The sequence below is a fragment of the Sorghum bicolor genome, chromosome 5 (assembly GCF_000003195.3).
Source record: "Sorghum bicolor cultivar BTx623 chromosome 5, Sorghum_bicolor_NCBIv3, whole genome shotgun sequence".
Taxonomy (NCBI): domain Eukaryota; kingdom Viridiplantae; phylum Streptophyta; class Magnoliopsida; order Poales; family Poaceae; genus Sorghum; species Sorghum bicolor.
The window spans coordinates 3,644,175-3,669,267 of record NC_012874.2 but is presented as its reverse complement, the minus strand read 5'-3'; the positions used below and the strand labels follow the sequence as shown (position 1 = coordinate 3,669,267).

The window sequence follows — 25,093 nt, the reverse complement described above, 5'->3', positions numbered from 1 at the left end:
TAGTTTTTCATAGCACATAGCTTACAATAGCTTTTTTATACCTCACAGTTCACAACAGCTTTTTCACAGCTCATAGCTCAAAAACGTACCCTAAATCTTTTGCGACTAGGATAGCTACTTTCCCTTGTTCGTGGTTGGCTTTGTTTGCCAGTCTACTCCTTTTGCATCAAGGGGTACTAGTTGGGGCTCTTGGGTTCACTACTATAAAACTGATTAGGTGATCACAAGAGCTATTTTATTTACTGAGGCAGTCAAGTGTGCTTGTCTCCCAAAATGCTCAGTATTTGTTGGGGGTGGACATACCATTTTTGGAGACACCTAGTAAAGCATTATTGAGTGTCAAGTATATGAGTAGAGTAAACCCATGGATTAGCGCCATGATAGTCCGACTAACCGCCTAACTGATTTTCCTAATCAGCTAGGGGCTACACCTATCGTGTACACTTGCACATACACTTCCGTCCATTAGGGAATAGCTTTGTGGGCCTTGGAGGGTGCACTCTAGGAAAAGAGCATGATGCCTCGGGAACAAGCTGAGAGACTAATTCCCTAATTTGAATCACCCATGCCTAGGAGCTCTAGGACTTGTTCAGGCTAAAGTAGTTCCCAACCTTGAGGGATGACTGCCAAGTAAATGCCGCCACGCATAACTTGGCCTTACATCAGGAGAGACTCCAACCTCTAATATCCGATTTTAAGAACAAAATTAGATATACACCATATGTGAGTTTTAAAAGCCAAATCTCACATATAGCTACAAATAAGATGTAATATCAAAAGACAATGCATAAATTATATGACGTACTTAGTATAAAAGAGATAATAGCAAACAGCGGACAGACAACTCCAAACTTCAGGTATTAACTTCACTCTACAGGATCGAACTGACTGGTTGATCACAAGCCTAAAACATCTCCTGAAGTGTGGGGGAAATAACAAGAGTGAGTCCATGTCGAACTCCATAAATATAGCAACTAGATTGTATAACTCCCACAATCTCATGATCAATGTGACATAAATATTGTAAAGCATTAAACAATAAACAATGAGCATATTTAACGCACATGAATCATCACCCTTAATGTAGATGTCCCCAAGGCCGCTCTTGACCGTGAGCTCGACTAGTATACTAGTTTTTAACACTCTGCAGAGGTTGTACATCTTTACCCATGAGTCATGATTTACCCTTTCGCCTGAGGTGATCAGTCTCTTAACCCACTACCAAGGAAGGTCGGCAGGGATCACTATGAAGTCTTTCAAAGGTTCGTCTAACAAGTTAGGGCGGCTTGGTTTCATTAGTCAGTCCATGTGATCCACCCGCAGGAATCCACGGTCTGCTATTCCTCAATTGCGTCACACGGGTAACCGCTAACGAGTTAGAAAAATTACTCATACTTAACTAAAGCCAGAGCCATTATAGCCCTCATGGTTGCATTATTATCTCGGGAGATCACGTACAGATAAATCATCAAGTTGCTAAAAAGACATTTTTATCGTTTATTACTTAACATTAATCTAGCCACAGGATCATAGTCACAGAAATAAAATCCAAATGCTATACTTGCATTAATCCAATTGCTCTTGCTGACCTTACTAGTTGTCCAAGTACTGATCTTGATCACTGAAGCACTCTTGTTCACCACGAATTGCTCACCGTCTAATTTCGATCATCAATCATCAACACACAAACAATCGAAGACAACATACACGAAGCAAACAATATAAATAAATTAAAACAATACACCAATCCATAGAAAGATTTTAAAAACTAATCTACGCATTGTTACAAGCACACAGACGTAAAAAAACACGGTAATGGGAGCTACGATTAAAAAAACGACTACCGAGACTTTTATATTATATTAAAGAAAAATCTATATTTACTTGATTTATTATTTTTATTGAGCAAAACTATGTGAAAATTTATTTAGATCAAATTAGGCAAAACATAATTTAATTCAAAAAGTAGGCTAAAGCTACTCATATTTTATTTATAAACCATGTGATATAATTAAATTAAAACAAACTTTACAAAAATAAAAGTACACGTATAAACATCTAAGCAAGCTGTATATGATGCGTGCTTAGGCTAACCAAATTATAATTAATAAAAACAAATTTGACGTTGGTGTTAATGAATTTAACATTTATTTGTAAAAGAGCATCGTATAAGCACATATCATTTTAAATTATAAAGCAAGTTGCACATTAACCTTAATCAAGTTAATATTAAGTGTAAATAAAATATGCGACATATATTTAACGTCAACTATCACACATACACTATATTTTTAAGATAGTAAAAACAAAGCTACAACAGCAACATGACGTAGAACTATATATACACATAGGCCTAACAACGAAGTGTTCCATATTTGCTTCTAACAAAGAACAGTGAATTAATTAAAAAGGATGTACTCATGGTAGTACTCTTGGTGGACACTGATATAGAGGAACAAAGTGCCAGGTGATCAGATTCGTGACATTTGTCGTAACGAAACGAGACAGCTCTGCTAGCGATGGCCATGGAGACAGACGATGACAGCTCGGATTGGACAGGCATCGAGCCACAGATGGTGTAGATGAGTACTCCTCCAATCAATATTAGGTGTCAGCGGTGCCAGTCATGAAGACATGTTGATAGGTGGACCGAAGATACGGCGACATCATCAGCTCCAGATATAACGAACGTGGCGATCAGCAGAGTCGAGACGTCGAAGATATATAGAAGAAGAAAAATCTATTTTTACTACCTAGAGCTAAAGACTCTCTTTACGGTAATTTTGGTGTGCTTTGCTAAAGGAGTTTATATATATATATACAGAGAGAGAGAAAAGTTTTCTACATCTACATCAATTAGCAATATGGTCTTAATTGATGTTGCACCTTCCACCTCTACTAATAGGCTTAAATAAATATTAAAGCCCATTAGTAAATAAAGACATGAGTCTTTAGAAATTATTATGATTATTGTACATGGGCTTTGACGTTGGAAAAAATAATAAGAGATTTATTATTTTCGAAATTATTTAATTTCATGGATAAAATAATTGCAGAAAAGTCTAGAATTATTATTTAAACTGTGAAAAATATTCCGAAAGCTCTGAAAATTCGGAGAAAATTCTCAGAGACAATATGGAAAATGAGGAACTCAAATAAAGTATTTGGAGCCCATGATAAGATCATTTGGAGCATATAAAAATTAGATTATGCTTATAGAAAAGTGAGAACAAGTTCTAGAAAAATGTGGAAAAATTTCCAAGAAGTTTGTAGAACTGCTTGATGGACGAGGAACTAAAAGAAGTGATTTGGATAATAAAGAAAATATTTTAGGAAACTCCTAATAAAAACTTGAGCTGAGAAACAAGGAATTTGGTTATAGATACAGATAAAAACGTACTGGTCAAGGAAGATCGACTAAAAGCATTTTAAAAACTTTGCTGAATCAACACATAAAGGAGCAACAAGCAAACATCACATCAAAATATATGCACCAGCATGTATGCATAATAATATTGCTAAGTCTTATGATAAATTTTAATTCAATAAAAAATATTATTTTTCCTATATTTTTATGAGCACAAAAATACAAAATTAATTAATTTTATCTATATTTCAAAAAGAGTAAATTTTAAGGTGTTACAAACCCTCACCAACGTCAAGAATATACTCTAAAATTTGTCAAGCGTCTATAGCCTGATAGGAGGGCATGGCAACAGGGCGTTGCCAGGGCCTAGTTTCTTTGTTCCTACGAGGCCATGTCACCCATTCCTAGCGCAAGGTCACAACCAGCGAATGACACAGACTTCTATGCGCCCACGGTGTGGATTCTATGCCCGCATTTGGTGGCCTCCCTCTGCATGCGTGTTGGATCCTACATACAAAGGAAGCCATGAGAGCAAGGCCAATAAGCTTGTCTAATAGCCAAGCTATGTCATTTTAGAGCTAACTTAAGAGACTATCCATACAACAATTAGTCTCTTCACAATTTTCAAAAATATATTTTTTATTTATGTGGGGCCCAACACTAGTGTCACGTCCTTCCTTTATCTCACTTTATGCGGCATGGACGAGGCTGAGCATAGGCCAGGTGCTGCTGCGGGTCCACAAAAGGCATGCAGAGGCGCCTAGCTTGTCGCCAAACAGTCATATGCTCGGCGCTTCATGTCTCGGCTTGCGTGAAGAGCCGGTCGACGACAGAGTCGACCAACTTACTCTCTTTCATCTTTTCTCTTTCATCCACCTAGGATTTTGCTGAGTTGGCTTGGCTATAAGCTAAGCTGACATGGATTATTGTACCTGCTCTGATAAGGCGACCCTAGGGAAGGCACAATGGTAACAGTTAGCACCTTGAAATTGTAGCATATGTTAGGGGACAACTAGGGTGTTGTTGGCCCCTCACTATAGGATGAAGGATGGCACATGGCACCACCAAGGGAATCAAAGATTATGACTCAAAACCCAATGGAAACCCCCGCTACCATGTAACTTGTACCCACATCCCCCTCTAGTATATAAAGATGGACATGGGCTCCTATAAAAGGAATGGAAAAAACAATCCTTAATATAGATCAAACCATAGTCTAGCAAATCAAGACACCGAGCCTACCGTCGCATCTCGCCCGAGCAACCAAAACTCTAGAATAGTAGCATAGCACTCCCTTACACCTCTCTCTCAGAACTTGGTTGAGCATTTTAACGCAAAGAACACCTCTATTGGTAGTAGGGCTCAGACACCTGAACTGGGATTAATCCCTTGTATTTTGAGTGCTTAAGCCATCAGAAGCTCATGCACAAACCCAAGGCAAACAACTCAACTACTACCGCAGAATTGAACACATGTCAAACAACATCTCTATAAATCAAATAACAAAGATGGGCCTCCAATGGGTCAACCTCTGAAATTGGAGGCCATTCTTAGAGGTGGACCTCTTTAAAGGCCCACCTTTCTTAATTGAAGTCTAGCCAACAGCCCATTCAAGCTTCTTAGATATGTAAAGAAGGGAGGTAACCCTAGCTCGAAAGCTCATCTTTCTATTAGCCTCCCTCTCTCTCTCTCTATCTCTCTCTCCCTCCCTCCTACAGGCATGCCTCCCTCACTCCTCTTCACCACAGCCACCCTCCACCCCTCTCTTCTCTATGCTTCTAATGATGAGGTGTTTGTTAGGCGTGACAATGCAGTTCGAGAGCTATCGAGGCGTGAGACAGCAGTGTGGCACTGGGGCACAAGGCGTCGGTTCATGATGGTGGTGTGTTGCCTCCCTCTCTGCCAAACCCTCCTCACGTCACCTACTTCACCTCCATGCTTGCCACATTTAGATCCAAGGTTTAGGGCATGAAATCTAGTGGCCATGGCCAAATCCATCAAGGATGAAGCGAGATTTGGTGGCCACGACCAACTCGTTGCCTCCATGAAAGTCATAGGTGAATCCCTAATCTTTTTCCCCCTCTTCATTTGATCTCCATGTCAGGATCGTCATATCTCTCTTCCTCGATAGTGTGTGGCTAGTTTATTCGCAAAAGAGCAAAGCATAGCTACGATTAACCTAGATACGAAAAGTATAACGAAGAAAGTAAAGAACATCAAACTAGAGTACATATCGGTCATGTTTGGTATAATTTATAAGCTGCATGTGGCCAGATAAGCTGAAACCAATAGCCAAAACAACACGCTTTTTTGCAGCTTATTCCAGTCACACTTGTTACTACCGCTCACATTTACACTAAAAAATCAAAAGCTAAATGAGACTAGTTTATTTTGACCATATTTTACTCTATTTGTGCAACATATCTAGGAAGAGTTTTATAGATAAGCTATACCAAACAGGGCATCATTTGCTTTTCTTGCATGTAACATAGCTGGTTCTTTGCCGTAATTCAAAAATTGTTTTTTGCTAGTTTTCTTGAAAACTAATCATGTGTGCTTATACGGAAGTGAAGCAATCTAGTCATTAAGGACCCCTTTGGTAGGACTCCCGACCCACTTCCACTTGCTCTAGCTTCAGCTCCGCTGCTCCTACCCCCTTGCGCTCCTAGCTCAAAGCGGCATTGTTTGGTAGACCTCTCACAACAACGTTAGCTCTCAATCCGATGAGAAAGAGGATGCCAAGCTAGCTAGATCTTGGAGATGGCGGACTCAGAAGCCATGATGACGCTGGGCACGGGCTCAGAGGTGACAGTGACCATGACCTCGGAGGTCAGAATGAGGGGAAGAGGACATATCAACAACGGTGGAGGAGGTGATCGGGCTCAATCTTGACAATGCCGGTAGGATCTTAGCTAGGGCAAGCTTGGAGGGGGACTATGAGCACAAGATCGGAGGCGATGGTGGGCACAGGGGCAGGCGGAGGGATGAGGGAAGCGAAGTGAATCGATGGCGATGGGAGTGATTCTTGGACGAAGCAGCATGCGCTAGGGGCTGCCGATTCTCACATGGAGGGGAGCGGCGGCAGTGCTGCCAAAGGGGCTCTAACAACTTCTGTGTGGATCTTCGATGTCAACACCATGGAAAGCTCTACGGTCTTACTAGCTACCAGGAACTTTTTGCTCATGAGATCGCCTTCAACGGAAATGAACGAAGTAGCCACTGCAGCCCAGACCATCAAGCAATGTGATGAGAGCACAGCCACCAGCGAGATGAGCCCTGAAGAGCACAACCCTATTTTGATAATAAGAACCTCGTCGCGTTGTGTCACATGACAAGCTGATCATGCTGAAATGGAGTTCTTCTGATCATACATGGGTCACAATGGAAGCGACAACAACGATTCAACGAAGCTAAAGGTATTTGAGGCAGATATTGAGACGGATCATCAATGGTTCGAGATGAACGACTTGGATGACCAAGCCTTATTTGTCAGTAAACGGTGCTCTGTCTCAAAAAAAAAAAAAAAAAAAGTTGTGCTCTCTCTCCGAGGCTATTTGGCTGCCGGGTAGTGATCGAAGGTTTCAGCGGGATCGTGTATACTTTCCGGGCGCTGATTTTCCCAGGAATTTGATGAGAACTGCTGTGATTATATTGTCTGATATGGTTACATACTGTCTAGGGTCGTCGGGGTTTGAGTCCACTAAATTTAATTAGTGCCCAATCTATGTATAAGGCCATGTTTGGTTCCCTTGTTTTTTCAACACCTATCATATCAAATGTTTGAACACATGCATAGATACTAGATATAGACTATTTACCAAACTAAAAACACAGCACGAAAATACTACGTTACCTATTAAACTTTAACACTTCCAACCAAACACCCCTACAGAGGATTAAACCTTTGCTGAGTAAATTTCACAATCATTGATTTTTTTTAACTTTACTAGCTGTTTTTTTTAAACCAACCAGTTTTATTGTTGTCTCAGTATGTTAACTCAAAGTTATAGAAAAGAAGAATAATAATTATAACATCAAATTAGTATCTCGATACATTATGAAATATATTTTTGTAATTTATATTTTTAACGCGATAGATGTCAATAGCATACTAATACAAGGTATTAACTATAGTTTAGGATTGGACCGAGCCCATGTTTACAGCCACGTCTTTGTTATTAGCCACGTCTGTATAAAAAAAAGAGTGCTTTATATCAGGAAATCCCTTCCACGGAACCCAAAATATTCATCCAATTATCCTAGAAATTAAAACCCCACACAATCGTTGTCCAAGCTGCGCAGGTCACACTAAAGTCATACAGTTGGAAGTCTTCCCTTTCCGTTGTGGCAGCCATTTTTTCAGTTCAACAAAGAAGACACATCTCATTTTTTCCCTGGAGGTTAACGACTGGTTGATCCATCAACAGCAAGATCACCCTTTAGCCTCTTCAAACCGATGCCTGTACAAACACGAAAAGGCACAATTAATACTGATAGGTTTGATATGATATAAAGAGAAACATTCAATTTCTTTGAGAAAGGAATTTGCATTGGACGCATCCAACGTGGGGACTCTTAGCAGAGACTAGCCATATGATTACACAATCAATTTTGTTTTTGCATTTAAATTGAAGGGGAAAAAAAAAGACAATCATCACGCAGAATACCAGTAGATAAAAGTTTTTGGGCCAATAATGGTTGCAGGATACATGTCTTTTTGCAAAGTGAAATTTGGATCATTGATGGGAACAACTTTGCTGTAATTCCTAAAGGAAACGACTACAGAAGAACCACTCTCCAGCTAAGGATAGCTCGAGAGCCCACCACTGTAAAAAAGAAAGAAAATATCCTCCCTGCTCCCACACCAGGCACCTTATTTCTTTGTCTCCCTGGCATCAACATCCCTCCCCACTCAGTATCCTGTCCTAGTGCCCCCGGCCCCATGGCTGCTGCCACCCATTGGTTTTGGCAATCACGAGAAACCACAGCATGCAAAGCCTCATCATTAATGCCCTCGCTGCCACCACCTCTCGCTTGACTTTGGCAGCGCCATCAGCCCATCACCGCAAGAGCCATCACCTGCCGTTTGACACACACTCCACCACCACGGTCAATCCGTGTGCCTCCCCAAGAATCCCTCTAGACCCAGAAGCCAAAGATCCCTCCCCAACCCAGAACCGGAGTTGGTAGTCATCGGAGCGCTTCAGGTGTGGATTTTAGAAGTTTGATTTGTACACATCTCTATTTCAATTCTTACTTCCTTGATTCCATTCTTACTTCCCTCGTCACCTCTCATTTATTCCATTGGAGGAATTTTTTTTTTTGGTTCCGACTTGTCCTTTTCTTAATTGGAGGGCCCTCGAATTAGGCTTAACTGGAAGGCCTCTTGATTTAGGTATCATTCCTATATGGCACTTTCACCTAGGCCAACGTGCAACTTCCTTTAATGAACTAGAACATGAACAAATTTTATGTTTCATAAGCAGCCCTGTGTGGTATCACACCATTTGTACATTTCCTCTGATTCACATCTACCAAAACAAAAGTGTCTCAAACTTGCTGTTTAATGGAAACCTGTTTACAGAAACCATGCATCTACTGAAGATATGCTGATCTCTAGGATTAGTGAATGGTGAAGATTTTTTTAGTGGCAAATATCGCCGCCATCAGATGAACAAAACAATAGTACCTCAAAGCAGTACGAAAATAGTTAATCAGAACAAACACCATGTTGAGTGTAAAGCATCTAGTGAGTAAAAGCAGCATGCACAAAGCAAATCGAACCCAGAAGTCCACAATTCTAGAAGGAACTGATAAGTAGCAGCAGAAGTGGGCAATATATGCAAGCAGGGAGAAGAGTGTGTGCTAAACTGGACATTTAAAATAAGGACACCACTTATTGCAATAGCCAGGCAGTTTGGGAACCAGAATAGCAAATATAAAAGATTGAGGGCAGCAGAAAGTAACTAAAAACTACATAGCTAGGCAATATGAGAGTGAGATTGAATATTTACCACTTCACTGCATAGTCTACGATGCATTTTTAAGCTTAGAGAAATGTTTAGAGTAGAAATCTTTGGTTTGAGCATCAAAACAACACAAACATTTGCAGGGAGTTCAACGTTCTCATTTTCAACTTACACAATCATTTCACTGTTTTCTGTAAGATAAGTACGAGATATAGTAATTAGTAATACATAAGAATTCTGAAGTTCAGTATCTAACTTACATTTGGATCAGACATCCATCTCCACGATATTGATTATATCAGAAGTTATGCCATAGGCATTCAAGACATCCACAAATCTGTGAACATTTTCAGCAATCTTTTGGCATCTGACTTCGACTAATTTAAGGTGCTCAGGCAGAGCAATTTTTTCATTTGAACTACAACTTTCTCTCATTTCCACATCATAGTTAAGTCCCTGTAACAGATCAAAGTAGTATTTCAGACCAAGCAGTCATGCAACACGGCTTCAGAAAGATATCAACCAACATTAGATGCATATGTGTCATAAAAAATTGAAGAGTGAGCTTATACATTAAGTTGAAGAGTGATCTTCTCTAGGATTGGCGCATGCTGAAGGAAACAAATTAGTGCATCAAGTTCACAGGCCACAGCCCACCCATTGAGCACCAAAGTCTTTAAGTTGCTAAATATGGGGCATAATTTCATATCTCGCTTGAAAATGGCCTGGGCAGTGTAAGAAAAAAAAAGTTAGATAGGTGAATTCAACTTAGGTGATCGAGATAGTACATAAAATGGAAATACTATGCCCAACCACATATAAACTAGCCATATGACAAAGTACAACATCACTTGAATGTGATAGCTTTAGGTTATCAAGGATAATTGCTGGTAGTAAACAAAAGAATCTTGTCTCAGTTTTAGGTTTATGAAAATGTGATGGAAGACAAACATGCTGCATACAAGTGCCAATAACCCTTAACAGCTAGGAGATAAGGTACAAGTATATTCAAACATACCGCTGCACGATTCTGAATGTAGACTGAAAATTGAACTGCCAGCTCCAAATTTTTAGCATTGGACAAGCCTCTAAGAAGCACACACTTGGCACTCCTGTCATTATTACCGTAACAATCAACACATGTATCATGAGCACAATGTTCAAAGTTGCTGTGCCAACAGCGATCCCTACAGTACTGATCAAGTCTGATATGTGCTTTCACTAGCAACACTGCACTTGGAAAGTAAGGAAGCCTGCCAGAACGCACGTCCAGTAGAAGTGATGATAGATTTGGGGCCAAAATCTGAGTGCATATATCACCAGAAAACTCACAATTCTTGACACTTAGACGACTTAGTGATTGGGAAGATATCTTGTGGACCCAAATTTTGGAATGCCTTATTTTAAGATTCTTTAAGGCAGGGCAGCTCGAGAAATCCATAGAGTTACTAGTCAACACTACAGATTTAAGCTCCAAGGTCATCAAGTGCTTGGAGATGAGAGGTTCACTGAGCCGCAGCAGGGGTACGGGCCGCAGCTGAGGTCTGCTGAGCCTTGAGTTCACAAGGACTCTGAGCACCTGCACATTGTGCGTTAAGGCGTACATGATCCACTTCTGCGCATATTTAACCCGTTCATTCTTTTGGTCTTTATCGACGAGAGGGTTTATAGCATCGTACATGTAGGTCTCGAACGTGAGCTCTTCCAGAGGTGCCCGGTTGCGGAAGAACAGCACACTGTTGGCAAACCTATTGAACTTGGTCGCGCTTCCCCAGCTCTGGTGCTTGGTGAAGCGCAGGACGCGCAAGGACTTCCAGACCGGGCGCCAGCGGCGGGAGAGCACGCACGTGCGCACGGCATCATGCGCCGGCAGGAAGGACAGCACGTGGAGGAGGAGATCGTCTGGGAGGGCGCCGATGTGGTCCTCGCCCCTCGCTGCAGCAGCTCCCACGCGCCTCGGAGGCATTGCGTCGAACAGGTGCCGGGCGCCGGTGCTGCGACAGGACAAGGCGTTCAGACGCCAGAGGATAACCATGGGAATGGAGGAGATGCGAAAAGCTCACCTCAGTTCGCCCGTTGGAAGGCCCGCTCGGCAGCCGGCAGGGGCAGTGGACGGCGGAGAAGGGGACGGGATATGACTTATGAGCGAATAAGAAAGGGCGACGGCGTCTCCTCGGCCAACGAGCGCTGCGCTGGACAAGGGGGAAGGGGATCCGGCGCAGTGGAGCTAGCGGTGGAAGGGGCCGCCGTGGGGTTTGACGGGAGAAATGGGACGGCGGCGTCTTCTAGGTCGACGGGGGCGGCGCGAATGGGCAGGCAGGGGCGCAGGCCGATTGGGAATTTGGGAAATGGGATCAGTTTTTTTTTTTTTGGGTGTGTGCGTGTGACGACAGGATCAGAAAAGTGTTGGTTGGTGGAAACGTTTGGATGCCTTCGCCCTCCAAAAGATTATTTTATTTTATACTTAAATACTAAAAAAACTGTTGTATAAAATTGCTCCTAGCAGATAACACATCTCTAAGGCCTTGTTTAGTTCACCCTTAATACCAAAAAGTTTTCAAGATTCTCTGTCACATCAAATCTTGCGGCACATATATGAAGCATTAAATATAAACGAAAAGAAAAACTAATCACACAGTTTAACTGTAAATCGCGAGACGAATCTTTTGACCCTAGTTAATCTATAATTAGACTATAATTGGACAATATTTACCACAACAAACGAAAGTGCTACAGTATCGAAATCTAAAAAAAAATTACATCTAAATAAGGCCTAAATGTAGGACATTCGTCCCTTCTCTCGTACAATTTTAAAAGGGTTTTGTTAATATGTTGGAGGACAAAAATAAAAGACTACACTAAAAATAATACTCCCTTCGTTCGAATTTATATATTATTTTATCGATACATGACTTTTATTATGTATCTAGATATGGAATATCTAGATGCATAATAAAAGATATATATCTAAAAAATCAAAATAATTTATAATTTAAGATAGAGGATGATGAAATTTTCTGTATATACTTTTACAAGATGGGGAATATTATATACTCTTATAAATACCTTAGCTATTAGTTTGCCTATTAGGTTGGATGTATTAAATATATAAGCATCTAAAAAATTTTATTTAATAACACTGTGAAACTCACTCATTTCTTGTATGCTCCTGAAAATTTCGTGAAATTTTTATAATTTGGCCCTTTTCCGAAACTTTTTTTGCAATTAGACCCCTGGAGAAACAATTTTCAAAAATAGACCGTTTTTCGGCGTCATGTAACAACACGCCGAGGTTCCGCGTCTCGGCGTGCAGGGCCTCTACGCCGTGCTACTGCCACGTCATCGACGACCATTGTCGTCGAAAACACGTGGCCGGTACCTCGGCGTCAAGTAAGCTGACGCCGAGCCACAGACTTTGGCGTCAAGTAAGCTGACGCCGAGGTCAGGGGCGCGGTGCTGGACGGCCCATTTTGGCCTAGCGGCCCAACAGCTCGGCGTGCCGCCCTTTAGCGCTGAGCCTCAGACCTCGGCGTTAAGTCGTGTGACGCCGAGGTCTGGGCTATCCTGACCCGCGCGCAGCCTTCTTCCTCCTCCCTCCATTCAGTTTTATCTCTTCCCACCTCTCTCTCTCTCCTTACCCCGCCGCCCCCTCAAACCCTAGCCATTAGGGAGTGGCTAGGGGCCCAAATCAGCCCCTTCAAGTTGGTCCCGAGGTAATACTCCTTCCCCTCTTCCATTCTATCCGTTTAGATTTTGTTGCATTGCTTGTTTTCGTTGGAAACCCTAGGATGAAGGTGGTGCTTGTTCATTTGGTCATGCCTCGGCCTTGTATGAGTTTGATTGAAATGTTCATGCTTCGGTGTTGTGGAGAACGTTAATTAGTATGTTCTTATGTTGAAACATTAATTATTATGGCTTATAGCGTAGTGTTAGGGTTTCTTAGTTTTTGATATTTGTTTTTAATAAAGTAGATATTTATATGATGATATATATATATGACAATATTTCGATGTGTGATGGTTGTAGATGGATAAATTAGTGAGGTTGCATCATGGAGGCCATGTTGTTAGGATAAATTAGTGAGGTTGCATCATGGAGGCCGTGTTGTTAGGACAAGAGATGATAGTGTCAAATTTGAGAAAATGAGTGAGCAATTGTTGATTTTTGGTGAATCGCCCACATTGGCCCAATTGTTAGAGGAAGTGAAATTAAAGTTAGGTTGGAATGATGTGGATTTTGTTCAGATTCAAGGCGTGATAGATGTTGGGTCGGCAAATGATCCACGTATCAAGCGTTTGTTGCCAATATCAAGTGACTTAGAATGGACTCATTACAAGGCGGTTGTTTTGGCCTCTGAAGTCCGTTCTTTGGATTTAGTTGTTAGCAAGGAGTCATCTGTAAGAGTAGAATGCCGACCGTCCCCCGCTCGCGTAGATGTTGGTCCTTCTTTGGAAGAAGAAATAGTTGTCACACAACCATGGTATGGTAATAACCAAGTGGTAGTATCACAGGAGCATGATGAATATGGTGGTGCTGAAGGGCTAGGTTTTCCCGAGCATGGTGTTGGATGGGCTGAGGACGATAGATATGCTGAAGACAATACAATGGAGCATAGAGATGTCCAGGGCAACACTGACAATGAGGACAATGATGACTCATATGTAATCGGTGACTCAGAAAAGGGTTTAGATGACGCTAGTGGTGATGATTCCATTGATGATGACCTTAGTGATGAGGATGATCTTAGTGGTGAAGAAGAATTTGGCGATGCTCGGGCCACCAATCGATTAGATATCGAAGTAGATGGAGATGATGAGATATTTGAGGATGTGGCGGATGTTGACTCCGATGACGATCGCCCTGTTCGTCGTCTCACTGAAAGGGAAATAGAGATTTTGAGGAGGGTGTTGCCTGATAGAGAGCCTTCAATTGGTGATTTCGAGGACCTTAGCCATGGTCATAGGGCTTTTGCTGATGGTGGGCTAAACGAGAGCAGCATCCCTGATGTTAGTGTTTGTCCCATCATACGCAAGGGTTTATTGTTTGCCACAATGGATGAGTTGAAATCATGGTTGCAAGAGTACTTAATTCTCCACCACCGTCCATTTCGGGTGATCAATTCATATAAGGAGAAGAGGTACACCGTGGCTTGTGAGGAACAATTGTGTCAATGGAGAGTATGTGCTAGGAAAACAAGGGCAGGCAAATGGAAGATTACCTCAGTTAATCAACCACATACTTGTGCTAGTGCTGACGCAGAAGACACTCATTTACAGCTCAACTCTAGGTTCATTGCAAGGCACTTGTGCCCTATTATGAAGCATATGCCAACCATAACGGTGTCCGCGTTGGTTGAGACAATCTTCCAACTATACAACTACTACGTGAAGTATGGAAAAGCATGGAGAGCAAAGCAGCGTGCATTGGAAATAATATTTGGTAATTGGGAAGAAGCGTATGAGCGCCTACCGGTAAAGTTGAACGCAATGAAAGCGGCAAATCCCGGGACGCACTTTGAGTACGTGCCTAAGGAAGGTGAATCAAGGAACGGCCGGGAGGTGTTTGGTAGGGCTTTCTGGGTTTTCGGTCAGAGCATTGAAGCATTCAAGCATTGTAGGCCCGTTGTATCAATTGATGGCACATTTCTTACAGGGAAGTTCGAGGGCACAATGCTTATATGTATTGGGACAGATGCCGAAGACCAGCTTGTGCCGTTAGCCTTTGCCATTGTTCGGAAGGAGGACACCGATAGTTGGTGCTGGTTCCTTAGACTCGTTAGACAAGTTGTAATCGGCCCTGGACGTGATGTTTGTGTGATATCTGACAGACATGCTGGGATTCTGAATGCTGTAGAGGAGGTGATCCCTGGTTATGGGCAAATACATCATCGTTGGTGCACAAGACACCTTGCTCAGAATCTTATACGACGTGACCACACAAAAGACAACTTCAAGTTATTCGAGGAGGTTTGTAGGCAGCAAGAGGTTAAGCTATTCAATGAGAAGCTAGAAGCTCTTAAGTTAGCTACAAATGATGATGGTAGACAGTTTTTGAGTGACTTGATGCCTTCAAAGGAGAAATGGACCTTAGCATACGACACATGTGGTTGGAGATGGGGTTTCATGACAAGTAACATGGCAGAGATGTTTAATAGTCTTCTTAGAGGTTGTCGTGGGCTGCCTGTTACCGCTATTGCCTCATTCACTTTCTACAAGCTCAACTCTTGGTTCGTTGCGCGGAAGAAACATGCTAGATCCCTATGGTTGCAAGGGAAAACTTGGCCACTTCTAGCCACCGAGCAACTAGCTTTCTCTAAGAGAAAATCAAAGCGACAGAAGGGTTCATGTTTTGATCCAATAAGACATGGCTATGAGATTCTTGAGGGAGGAGGAACCAACATTGGTGGAGAGGATCGAGGCACTCGAAAACATAAGGTCATAATCAATGAAAATAGATGCACCTGTGGGAAACCAAGAATATACCACAGGCCTTGCTCTCATATGATCACAGCTTGTCGTCTTAGGCGTGTCGACACTGAGATTCCTCCCCGTATGGTCGTGGAGTTCTCATTGAAAAATCTAAGAAGTACATGGCACCCTCAATTTGAGCCATTTCTAGACGAGAGCCAATGGCCCACTTATGATGGACCCAAGTACGTGGCTGATTTAGGGTTACTATGGAAGAGTAGAGGCCCGAGGAGACGGAAGCGGTTTAAGATGGACATGGACCGAGCTACCAAAGGTCGGTCCACTAGTAGCAAGGTTGGCACTCATTTTGTAGAAGACACCCAAAAATCTCGTTGCTCTAAGTGCCACAAGGCGGGTCATAATAGAAGGAAATGTCCACAATTGATAAGAGAGGAGGTACTTTTACGTAGTTTTTACATGTGTTATAATTTGCACAATTGTTAAAATTTCACTACTTTTACATGTGTTATACAATTGTTTAGGTTTCCTTTTTTTAATTTACATAATATGTCTTATTTATGTAATGTTACTTTCATACTAACTTTTTGTTCTCACTTATGTTACAGTATGGATCGAACCCTGCTTGACCCGAGGTTCGATGAGAAACATCGAGCTCGGAGGATCGAGGATGGAGAGGTACCCTTCTTTTACCACTTGTATTACTTGTATTACTTATTACTTGTTTTGATCCATTTTTCATTTGAATAACTTTCGTATGTTTCTCTTTGTTGTTTTCATTGTAGGTGCTCCACTGTTTGAGACCCATGACCCACGAGGCTGCTACAAGCATGGTGTACGATGAGAGGTACACGCCCCTATTGAAGAGGGCCAACCTTGCTGCAGTCGCTCGTGTGTGCCGTCGTGGTACTCCACCTTTCAACCCAGCGGCGTTGACAGCTTTGATCGATAGGTGGCGTCCTGAGACACACACCTTCCACCTTCCTTGTGGAGAGATGACCGTCACTCTAGAGGACACAGCCATGATCCTTGGAGTGAGAATCAGAGGTTTTCCAGTGACCGGAGACACTGAGTCTGAAGGGTGGGAGAACCGAGTGCATAACTTCTTGGGACGTGCACTACCAGAGCTTGAGGCAGGCAAGAAGAGAAGGAGCAGCGGGGTACCACTTAGGTGGCTTCGAGACAGTGGCATCAGTGTCCACCAGACGCTGATGAAGCCACAGTGAACTACTACTGCAGAGCATATGTTCTTCACATGTTCGGTACGGTTCTCTTCCCGGATGGCACTGGAGACACGGCTTCCTGGATGTACATCCCGTGCTTGCAAAATTGGGATGACGCTGGGAATAGAAGCTGGGGCTCAGCCATCTTGGCTTTCTTGTACCGCCAGCTGTGCGAGGCTTGTCAGAGGGCTGGAGGTACACATTCTACTATGTCTGGGTGCATGACACTTCTGCAGGTACATAATTTTAGTCTTTCCTTTCACTTGCAAGACATTTATTTCATGATAGACCTATGATACTCAGTTCTTCTTCCTTTTGAATGCAGATTTGGATGTGGGAGAGGCTTCCTGTTGGAAGACCACATAGGATGCAACAGCCACCTGCTTGGTTCCCGGAAGGGGACACAATCGTTGCTCCTACGGTGGCTCACCTCTACGAGCGTACGAGCGGGGTGTACCACGTCTCCCGTCACGCTTACATTAGCTACACCAATGAGATGGACACCCTTCAACCACAACACGTAAGTCTACCAGCAATTTATTTGACTTGTAGCAATCTATATGGACATAGTACTCAACGCAGTCGTTGTTTTCAGGTTGAGTGGAGACCGTACAGGAGGGAAAGGATCCTTGGCTTGGCACTTAGCACAGTGTGCAGGGCGGATGAGGATTTGTGGACTATGAGGTGCCCCCTCATATGTTTCTACGCGGTCGAGTACCACCTCCCGCACCGTGTCGCCCGACAATTTGGTAGGCTCCAACCTTGTCCACCGGAGGACTTCTCCACGAGTTGGCAGCTACATAGGTACGTCGCTTAAATTCTCAATGTTGACTCTTCCATTTTGTTAATTCTAATGGTCCTTGTACTAACCATTTCCCGATTTGACAGGTTGAATCGTCAGCGACAGAAGAAGATTACGAACTGGCAGGCCGAACACCAGAGATACATTGATGAGTGGCTACGTTATGAGCAGAATAACATGAGAATTCATGCCGTGCACCGCGACAATGCGTTCAATGAGTACCTCGCGTGGCTAGGGCCAAGGACAAAGTTGTGCTTGAGGCCTGCATGGACGGAGCAAGACATCGCTGACATTGCTAGTGAAGATGAGGGCGACAACCCCTACGATGAAGCCACCAGGACAGGCCGACAAGTTGAGATTGCTCATGTGCTGTCTAGAGCGGTTAGTCCTAATGTATTTATATTTTGTTGACAGTTGTCTATTGTCAAATGATTTATACTCATAGTATTTGTGAGTAGGGTACCGAAATCATGAGGACAGTCGCTGAACATGGAAGGGCATTGATGATCCCTCCAGGTGCTCCAGATGAAGCTACCGAATTACGAGCAGCCCTACAGGTAATCCAACATCGAGCTCGTATATATTTGTTCGCCCGTATATATTTGTTACCCAATTACGACTTTGTGGATGGCTCGACAATGTCAAATGAACTATGTGCAAACTCTATGTGTGAACGCCAATTAACAATGTGTAATGAACTCATGTATGGACTATGTGTGAACGACTATGTTATGTATGAGCTACTCTAATATCCAATCAAGTATGGACTATGATTGAACTTGTGCGCTCATGTATAGAATATGTGTCGATTATTTATTTACGTATGTGCGTATATAATTTGTATTACTATGTGACTATGGTTTTCTATTAACAATTTGTATTACTTTGTCAATGGCTAAAATATTTGGCGAAAATAAATAAAATGCTGAGCCAAGACCTCGGCGTTTATTCATTTGACGCCGAGGTAGGGGGGAGACTTGGACCTCTCTGAGTTGGATGTGCTCGACACGCCGAGGTATCCAACCTCGGCGTGCAGTTAGGCCACGCCGAGCGTGAGACCTCGGCGTTTATTCATTTGACGCCGAGGTAGGGGGCCAGACCTGGACCTCTCTAGGTGCGCGGTGGTGGCCACGCCGAGGTTGCCAACCTCGGCGCGCAGCCAGTTCACGCCGAGCCTGATGTTTTTTTTTAACTTCGCTTTACATTAATTTTTTAGTTACCTTTTCTAACATATGGAAATTGGACTCGTTTTTAGTTACTACTATTTAGTAAATTTTAATTTTACTTAAGTATTTACAAATTATAATATATACAGATTGTTTAATTAGGTTTTATTTTTTCATTTGTTTGGAGACCAAACTATTAAATTTTTCATCATAAAATAACTTATTTAATAACTTCAAATTGGACTCGTTTCCCCTCAACAAATAATCGTTGGCGAAGTAAATTGGACTCGTTTCCTCTAAACAACAACATGTACCACTAGTGGGAGAAGCAATCCATGGCGTCGCACAAAAGTCCTCAACATACATAGACATGTACCACTAGTTCGGACTCGCATATAAAGAATTCATTACATCCTCAAATACTGTGGACCTCTAACCAGAAACGTAGCCAGGTAGCAAATCGTCGTCGTCGGACTCACAAGCCTCCACCACCACTCCTTTTGCCTTTTCCGCCTTTTGCCTGTAGTAAGCAGCCTCAATTTCATCCACGGCTTGTGTTAACCATTCATCGTCCTCCTCCTGCTCTACCACCACCTTCTTTTGGCTATAGTAAGCAGCCTCCGCCTCATCCACGGCTTGTGTATACCATTCCTCCTCCTCGTCCTCCTCCACCTGCAACACAAAGTCCGCAGCGCGGCTGGTTTCGCCTGCATTGTGCACATGTACATTATGGTCTTGTTGAGCCATCTTAGAAGCATCATGCTCAAGCACAAGTTCGGCGAGAGCGTCCAATCTGGAGTTGTCCTCCTCATCCATGTTGTTGTCCGCCTCTTTGACTTCAGCCTCCTTCATTTTGTCCGTAGCTATCTTCTCCAAATAACTTGAACGAGCCACATCAGCGGCCCAATCTCCGGTGCATCCAATCTCTGTAACAATGAAATTGCAATTGTTAGAAAAACAAAAGACATGAAACAGACATTAAAATTATTATTACTTACTAGCACACAATCTTTTCTCTAAACCCTTCATTTCGTCATACTCTTGAAGTACAGCTCTCCAAGAGTTCTCCTCTTCTTTTTGCTCGATACCTTCAAGCCTCCATTTCTCCCACATTACTTTTGCAGGGCTATTGTGACGGCCCTCTCTTGCTTCACGACGTGCGTCCTCTTTGTAGTACTTCACATAGTTGTCCAACAGCTGGTTCCCGCATCGAAGCTTAATGCCTAGTGCTTTCTTTTGCTCGCAGGTTTGGTAGAAGTCTCTTTTCCCATGCCAATACTCCCGGTCACATTTCCTAGTGCTCTAATGTTGAATAAGAGATGATAATTAGTAAGAACACATATTGTTGTTCTAACACTATCGAAAAAAAACAGGATCTCACCACATCGTAGTCTACCATATGACCACAAAAATATCCGACTCCTAGTTCGGAAGGAATTAGGCCGTAGCTAGCCTCAACACCACACTTGCACTTAACCGGAGGCGCTGCGGTAATAATCCTGTCCTTCGTTTTCTTCTTTTCTTCCAGCCAATGAGACTTCGGACCATATAGCCACTCTCTAAAACGACACTTTTCCATAGAATAATCCTGCCACAATTCTAAATCAATGGACTTCGAGCATACTATATAAATTACTTGTAAGAAACCAAAAGTGGTATACTAGGAAAAGTGACTTATTGGATGCTTGTTGGGACACACAAACTCAAGACCTCGCGTCTGCTCTACCATAGCTCTGTCACTACAAAAGCACTTAGGAGGGTCATCAAGGCGTCTTGTCGTAGCTACTTCCTTCTCCTCAGAAGTCATCGGTGGGGGGTTTGGTGGTGGCGGCACCCAACGTTTGAAGCGATCACGTGGAAACTTCCCGTGGCAAATACCCGCAAAAAGCAAGAACCGTGGGTCAAACTTGTCGGGGCCGTCGATCCACTGGAAGAAGAAGCACTTCTCATGGTCCTAGAAAAACAAACAAATAAATCATGCAAAGCGTTGGTGCAACCATAAGCTACATTTTGAACATTCAAACACAATTTCATAAACTTACATTGAATTGGCCACATGTGTAGAAACACCGTGCAGCGGTGTGAGGATGCCTAGATTGCATCACTTCTGCTGGCTTTTGACAATCACAATTTGGAACCGGGAGGTTCGGAGGTACCGGGGCATCCACACAAGAGGCGTCCGCATATAGCTCCCTCGGTCGACCGCGTTTTTTCCAATACTCTACTCGATGCAGGTTCATCATCTACATAAACAAGTGTTACTATAACTAATGCCACATCTAACACACCAAGACATACAACACTAAGAGAGGACATGAATCGTACTTACTAAAAAGTTAACAAAGTGGCCCAATGCACTAAAGAGTAGCAAAACCCTAAAGAGTAGCAAACCCTAAACCATAATCCACAACATACAACACTAAATGAGGACATAAATCGTACATACTATACCATAGTAAACACGCATTTGAGTCAATTACTCATTGGATAAAAGGCATTTCACAAATGACATGAAGCAAACCATTAATGACATATTCCATAAAAAACCCACCACTAAAACAAGATCCTAATGGATGAAAGGGAAGAGAGGAAGGAGTAGTACCTTAGGAAACCGTTATAAGCCTCGATCCGACACCTCTATGCCTGGTTTTAGGATTTAGGGTTCGTGGGAAGAGAGAGGAAGAGAAAAAAAGGGATGGGCACAAAGAAAGAATGAAGAGAGGAAGAAGAAGGGGCCTTGGCTCGGGCTGGTTAGTCAGAGCTCGGCGTCGAGTCGTGTGACGCCGAGCTATGAGGCTTGGCGATAAAGGGCAAAACGCCGAGGTATGTGGGCCGCCGTGCGAATTGGGCCTTGCTGTGTACAACCGCAGACCTCGGCGCTAGGTCATTTAACGCTGAGGTATGTGGCTCGGCGCTAGGTCATTTAACGCCGTAGTCGGCCACGTGTTTTCGACGACCATGGTCGTCGATGACGTGGCACCACGTCGGTGTTGTGTCAGACAACGCCGAGCCACATACCACGGCGTACTGTACCAGAACGCCGAAAAACGGTCTATTTTTAAAAAATGTTTCGCAAGGGGTCTAATTGTAAAAATTGTTTCAAAAAAGGGCCAAATTGCAAAAAAACTACGAAAATTTCGGCCTACCCTATTTGAAACTGTCTCCAAATTTTATTCCCTATGACACAGGCCGGCTAGCATGCAGCCGCCAGAAACCTTCACGCCTCACGGTTCAGGACTAGAATACTATAGTAGGTCTGGCAACAGCTGAAACTGAACCTGGATCTATCGGTGAGAGATCTGTACGTAATTAAATATTTTTTTTGAAGTTTTTAAAAGTTATTTTCGCAAGGTATTTATTTGGATTTATATCTCTATGTGATTCTTCTTGAAATATTTAGGGATCTCTATACAATTTCCGTGGATTAAAATCCTAGGTATTTTCTAGAATTTTTTAACTAAAGAAGGATGAGTTGAAAACTATTTCTATGTGAGGCATTTAGGTAGTTTAACAGGTTATGAGAGTAGAAGGAGATAAGATGTCCAGTTTTAGAGTTTGTGAAGAAAATCAGACGACGGTGACAGTTCAAGTGGTAAAAAGAACTTTTTTTCCGTGTGACAATTTGCTAGAAATATTTGGTCTTTTTTTAAAATAAAAATTTTGGCCTTATAGGCTTACGTTTGTACAATTTGTGGACTTGTTTATGTTTATGTGCTCTTCCGTGGCTTTATAAGCCCAGCCCGTCAGAAATTGTGCTTCTATCCATTCTTTGATTAGACAAAGACATGAGTAATTCATTTTGAACCCACGACACACGATGAGTGCTGAAATTGATTAAACATAATCAATCAAGAAAGCATAAGACCTTTTTCTAGCTGTTAATCAAAGACAGGTTAAGCACAAGGGAACTTCTAAGAAGAAAGAACATGGCTCTACAAAACTTCAATTGTGTACTTTGCAATGGGTCTCTTGAGGAGACAACCTTTTATTTGTTTCTGAACTGTCCTTTCGCAAACCAATGTTGGAGCTGGCTGCAAGTCCAACTTGATCCAAGGTTGGATCCCTTCCAACTCTTAGAAAGCTTCAAGGCCCAGATTCAGACTCCCTTTTTCGTGGAAGTAATCATCTTAATGTGCTGGACTATATGGAAGGCCAGAAATGATCTGATCTTTAGACAAATTGGGCCTAATCTGAATGCTTCGAAACGTTTCTTCAGGGAGGAACTGCAGTGCTTATCACTTAGACTGAAGAGAAGACAACTACCTTTTTTTAACCTATGGATTGCAAGTCTGTCTTAGCCTTTTCCTGCTCAGTTTTGAGCCTTCTTTTCTTCGTTTCTTTTTTTATTTCTTAATTCCCCTATGAGTTTGTGCACTTTTGTACACTCTTATACTTTTAGTTTATTTAAGTCAATAAATGTGCTGTAGGGACGTGAGTCCCTCCAGTTTTATTCAAAAAAAAATCAACAATTCAAGATGACACTTGCAGATGGATGCATCCACTTATTACAGTCTGAGCTTGCAAAAAGGCACCAAATTCAGATGAAATCTAAGACCTACAAAAACACACAAAGCATTCAAATTCTAACGTCGTAAGCATCATTAGTTGAGGAGCTGAAGAAACCAGCGGCTGAGTGGCTGAGTCCTCCTGAATCCTGAACCGATCGATGAGTTCGAGCAGACGATCGAGCAGTAGTACAGCGCGCTATGATGCAACGGGAACCAAGAACGATGTCGGCATGGGAAGCATGCTGGGCTCCGGCGCGGCGACGGCGAAGCCCGGTCCGGCGTACATGGCCCGCGGCTTCCATACTATCTCCTCCTCCTCCTCCTCCGTGTCGATGTCGCCGTTGCTGCCTGTACTGCTGCTCTCGCCGTCGTCGAGCGGCACGGCCTGCGGCGGGCGATGCTTCTTGTGCACGTCCCAGCGCTCTGCAGACGATGACGCGCGGCTGATCGTCCACTTGCTGCTGCTTATTACATGGGAAGACATGCCTGAAGACGACGACGACGACGACGACGAAGCTGGGCTCGCTGCCTTCTTGTGCGCGTCCCACCTCTCCACGGAATCCGCCCGGCCAGGCTTGGGCGGCGGCGAGGTCGCGCTCTTGCGGGAGGATCGGCGTCCGGCGGCGGTGGTCCTGATGCTGCTGTCGGCGGAAGTGGAACGAGGGTTCGACGAAGCAGAGGTCGTAGCTGACTTGGTCTTGTGCGCGTCCCACCTCTCGTCGGAGTCGGCGCGGCGGCTGGGCTTGGCGAGCGGCGCCTTCGCTTGGAGGGCGGCGGCGGCGACGCACGGAGTCGGCAGCAGCGGGAGCATCTTCCACTTGGGCGGTGTCGGGAGCAGCGCCGGGAGAGCTGCGTGTGCCATCTTGAGGTGCACGCGTGCAACCGGGATGGCCATGGTGACGATCGACGCACGGAGACGCAGCAGACGATCGAGAAGGGCCGCGCGCCTGGCACAACCGTGGTCTTAACAATGGCTAATTCATCAGATGCAAATCACTTATATAGGTTATACTCTTCCTATCCAAAAAGAAAACAATTATGTGATCTGCGTTTTAAATAATTAGACAATTTATAAATTATCTTAAAAACTAGATTAAGCAAAGCATGAATACTAGCATTATCCAGCATCGTATTGCATAGTACGAACAAGATTACTGGTGTAAGCATAGCTCATACACCACACAGATTAAACAATACGAATGACGATATTAGATCATGAGGGATATATACCTTCTAATTGTAGATGTAGTCATTGGTGGTGGAGATGCAGATGGCAATGAAGTTGGTGATGATGACGTGTCATCGAGGTCGTCGATGATCAGCAGAGGAACGTTTCCGTTAAAGATGTCATGAGCTTGACGACGACGAAGACGACGTCTCAATGCAGCTTTCGGAAGATGAGCCGTTGTGAAGATCAGGAGTAGTCGTGTGAAAATGCTTCCCAAAAACCTTATTCGTCCTCTCTCGGTGTAGGATCGCAAGGACGAAGGTTCTAGAGACCTGCTCGTCCGATCACCGTTACACACAAGCGATCGGACTGGAGAAACTACGACAACAGAGGCAAAACCCTAGCTAGTTCAATTGGATGTGTTTTGATGTGGCTGATAGGCTACATATATAGTCCCGTCTAACT

The 25,093-nt window shown here is 43.2% G+C and overlaps 3 protein-coding genes across 4 annotated transcripts; 1 reads left to right on the top strand and 2 right to left on the bottom strand.

Annotated features, from left to right (window-relative positions):
- LOC8058557 (putative FBD-associated F-box protein At5g38570) lies at window positions 7,419-11,766 on the bottom strand. Of its 2 annotated transcripts, XM_002448967.2 has the most exons (5): window positions 11,400-11,728; window positions 10,355-11,330; window positions 9,909-10,061; window positions 9,597-9,792; window positions 7,419-7,827 (listed from the first exon to the last, which is right to left on the bottom strand). In XM_002448967.2, exons 2-4 carry the CDS (start codon window positions 11,300-11,302, stop codon window positions 9,604-9,606), a joined length of 1,290 nt encoding a protein of 429 aa, XP_002449012.1. In that variant the 5' UTR covers window positions 11,303-11,330; window positions 11,400-11,728; the 3' UTR covers window positions 7,419-7,827; window positions 9,597-9,603. The 2 variants fall into 2 exon arrangements, with proteins under 2 accessions (XP_002449012.1, XP_021316497.1); XM_021460822.1 differs by lacking the exons at window positions 7,419-7,827; window positions 9,597-9,792; window positions 9,909-10,061 and having other exon boundaries at window positions 10,763-10,915; window positions 11,016-11,330; window positions 11,400-11,766.
- Window positions 17,017-18,347, top strand: LOC8070640 (serine/threonine-protein phosphatase 7 long form homolog). The gene is made up of 5 exons (XM_021461410.1): window positions 17,017-17,220; window positions 17,310-17,504; window positions 17,580-17,788; window positions 17,873-18,167; window positions 18,303-18,347. Exons 1-5 carry the CDS (start codon window positions 17,017-17,019, stop codon window positions 18,345-18,347), a joined length of 948 nt encoding a protein of 315 aa, XP_021317085.1.
- Window positions 23,657-24,355, bottom strand: LOC8058556 (putative protein TPRXL). Its single transcript, XM_002448966.2, has one exon. It carries the CDS (start codon window positions 24,353-24,355, stop codon window positions 23,657-23,659), a length of 699 nt encoding a protein of 232 aa, XP_002449011.2.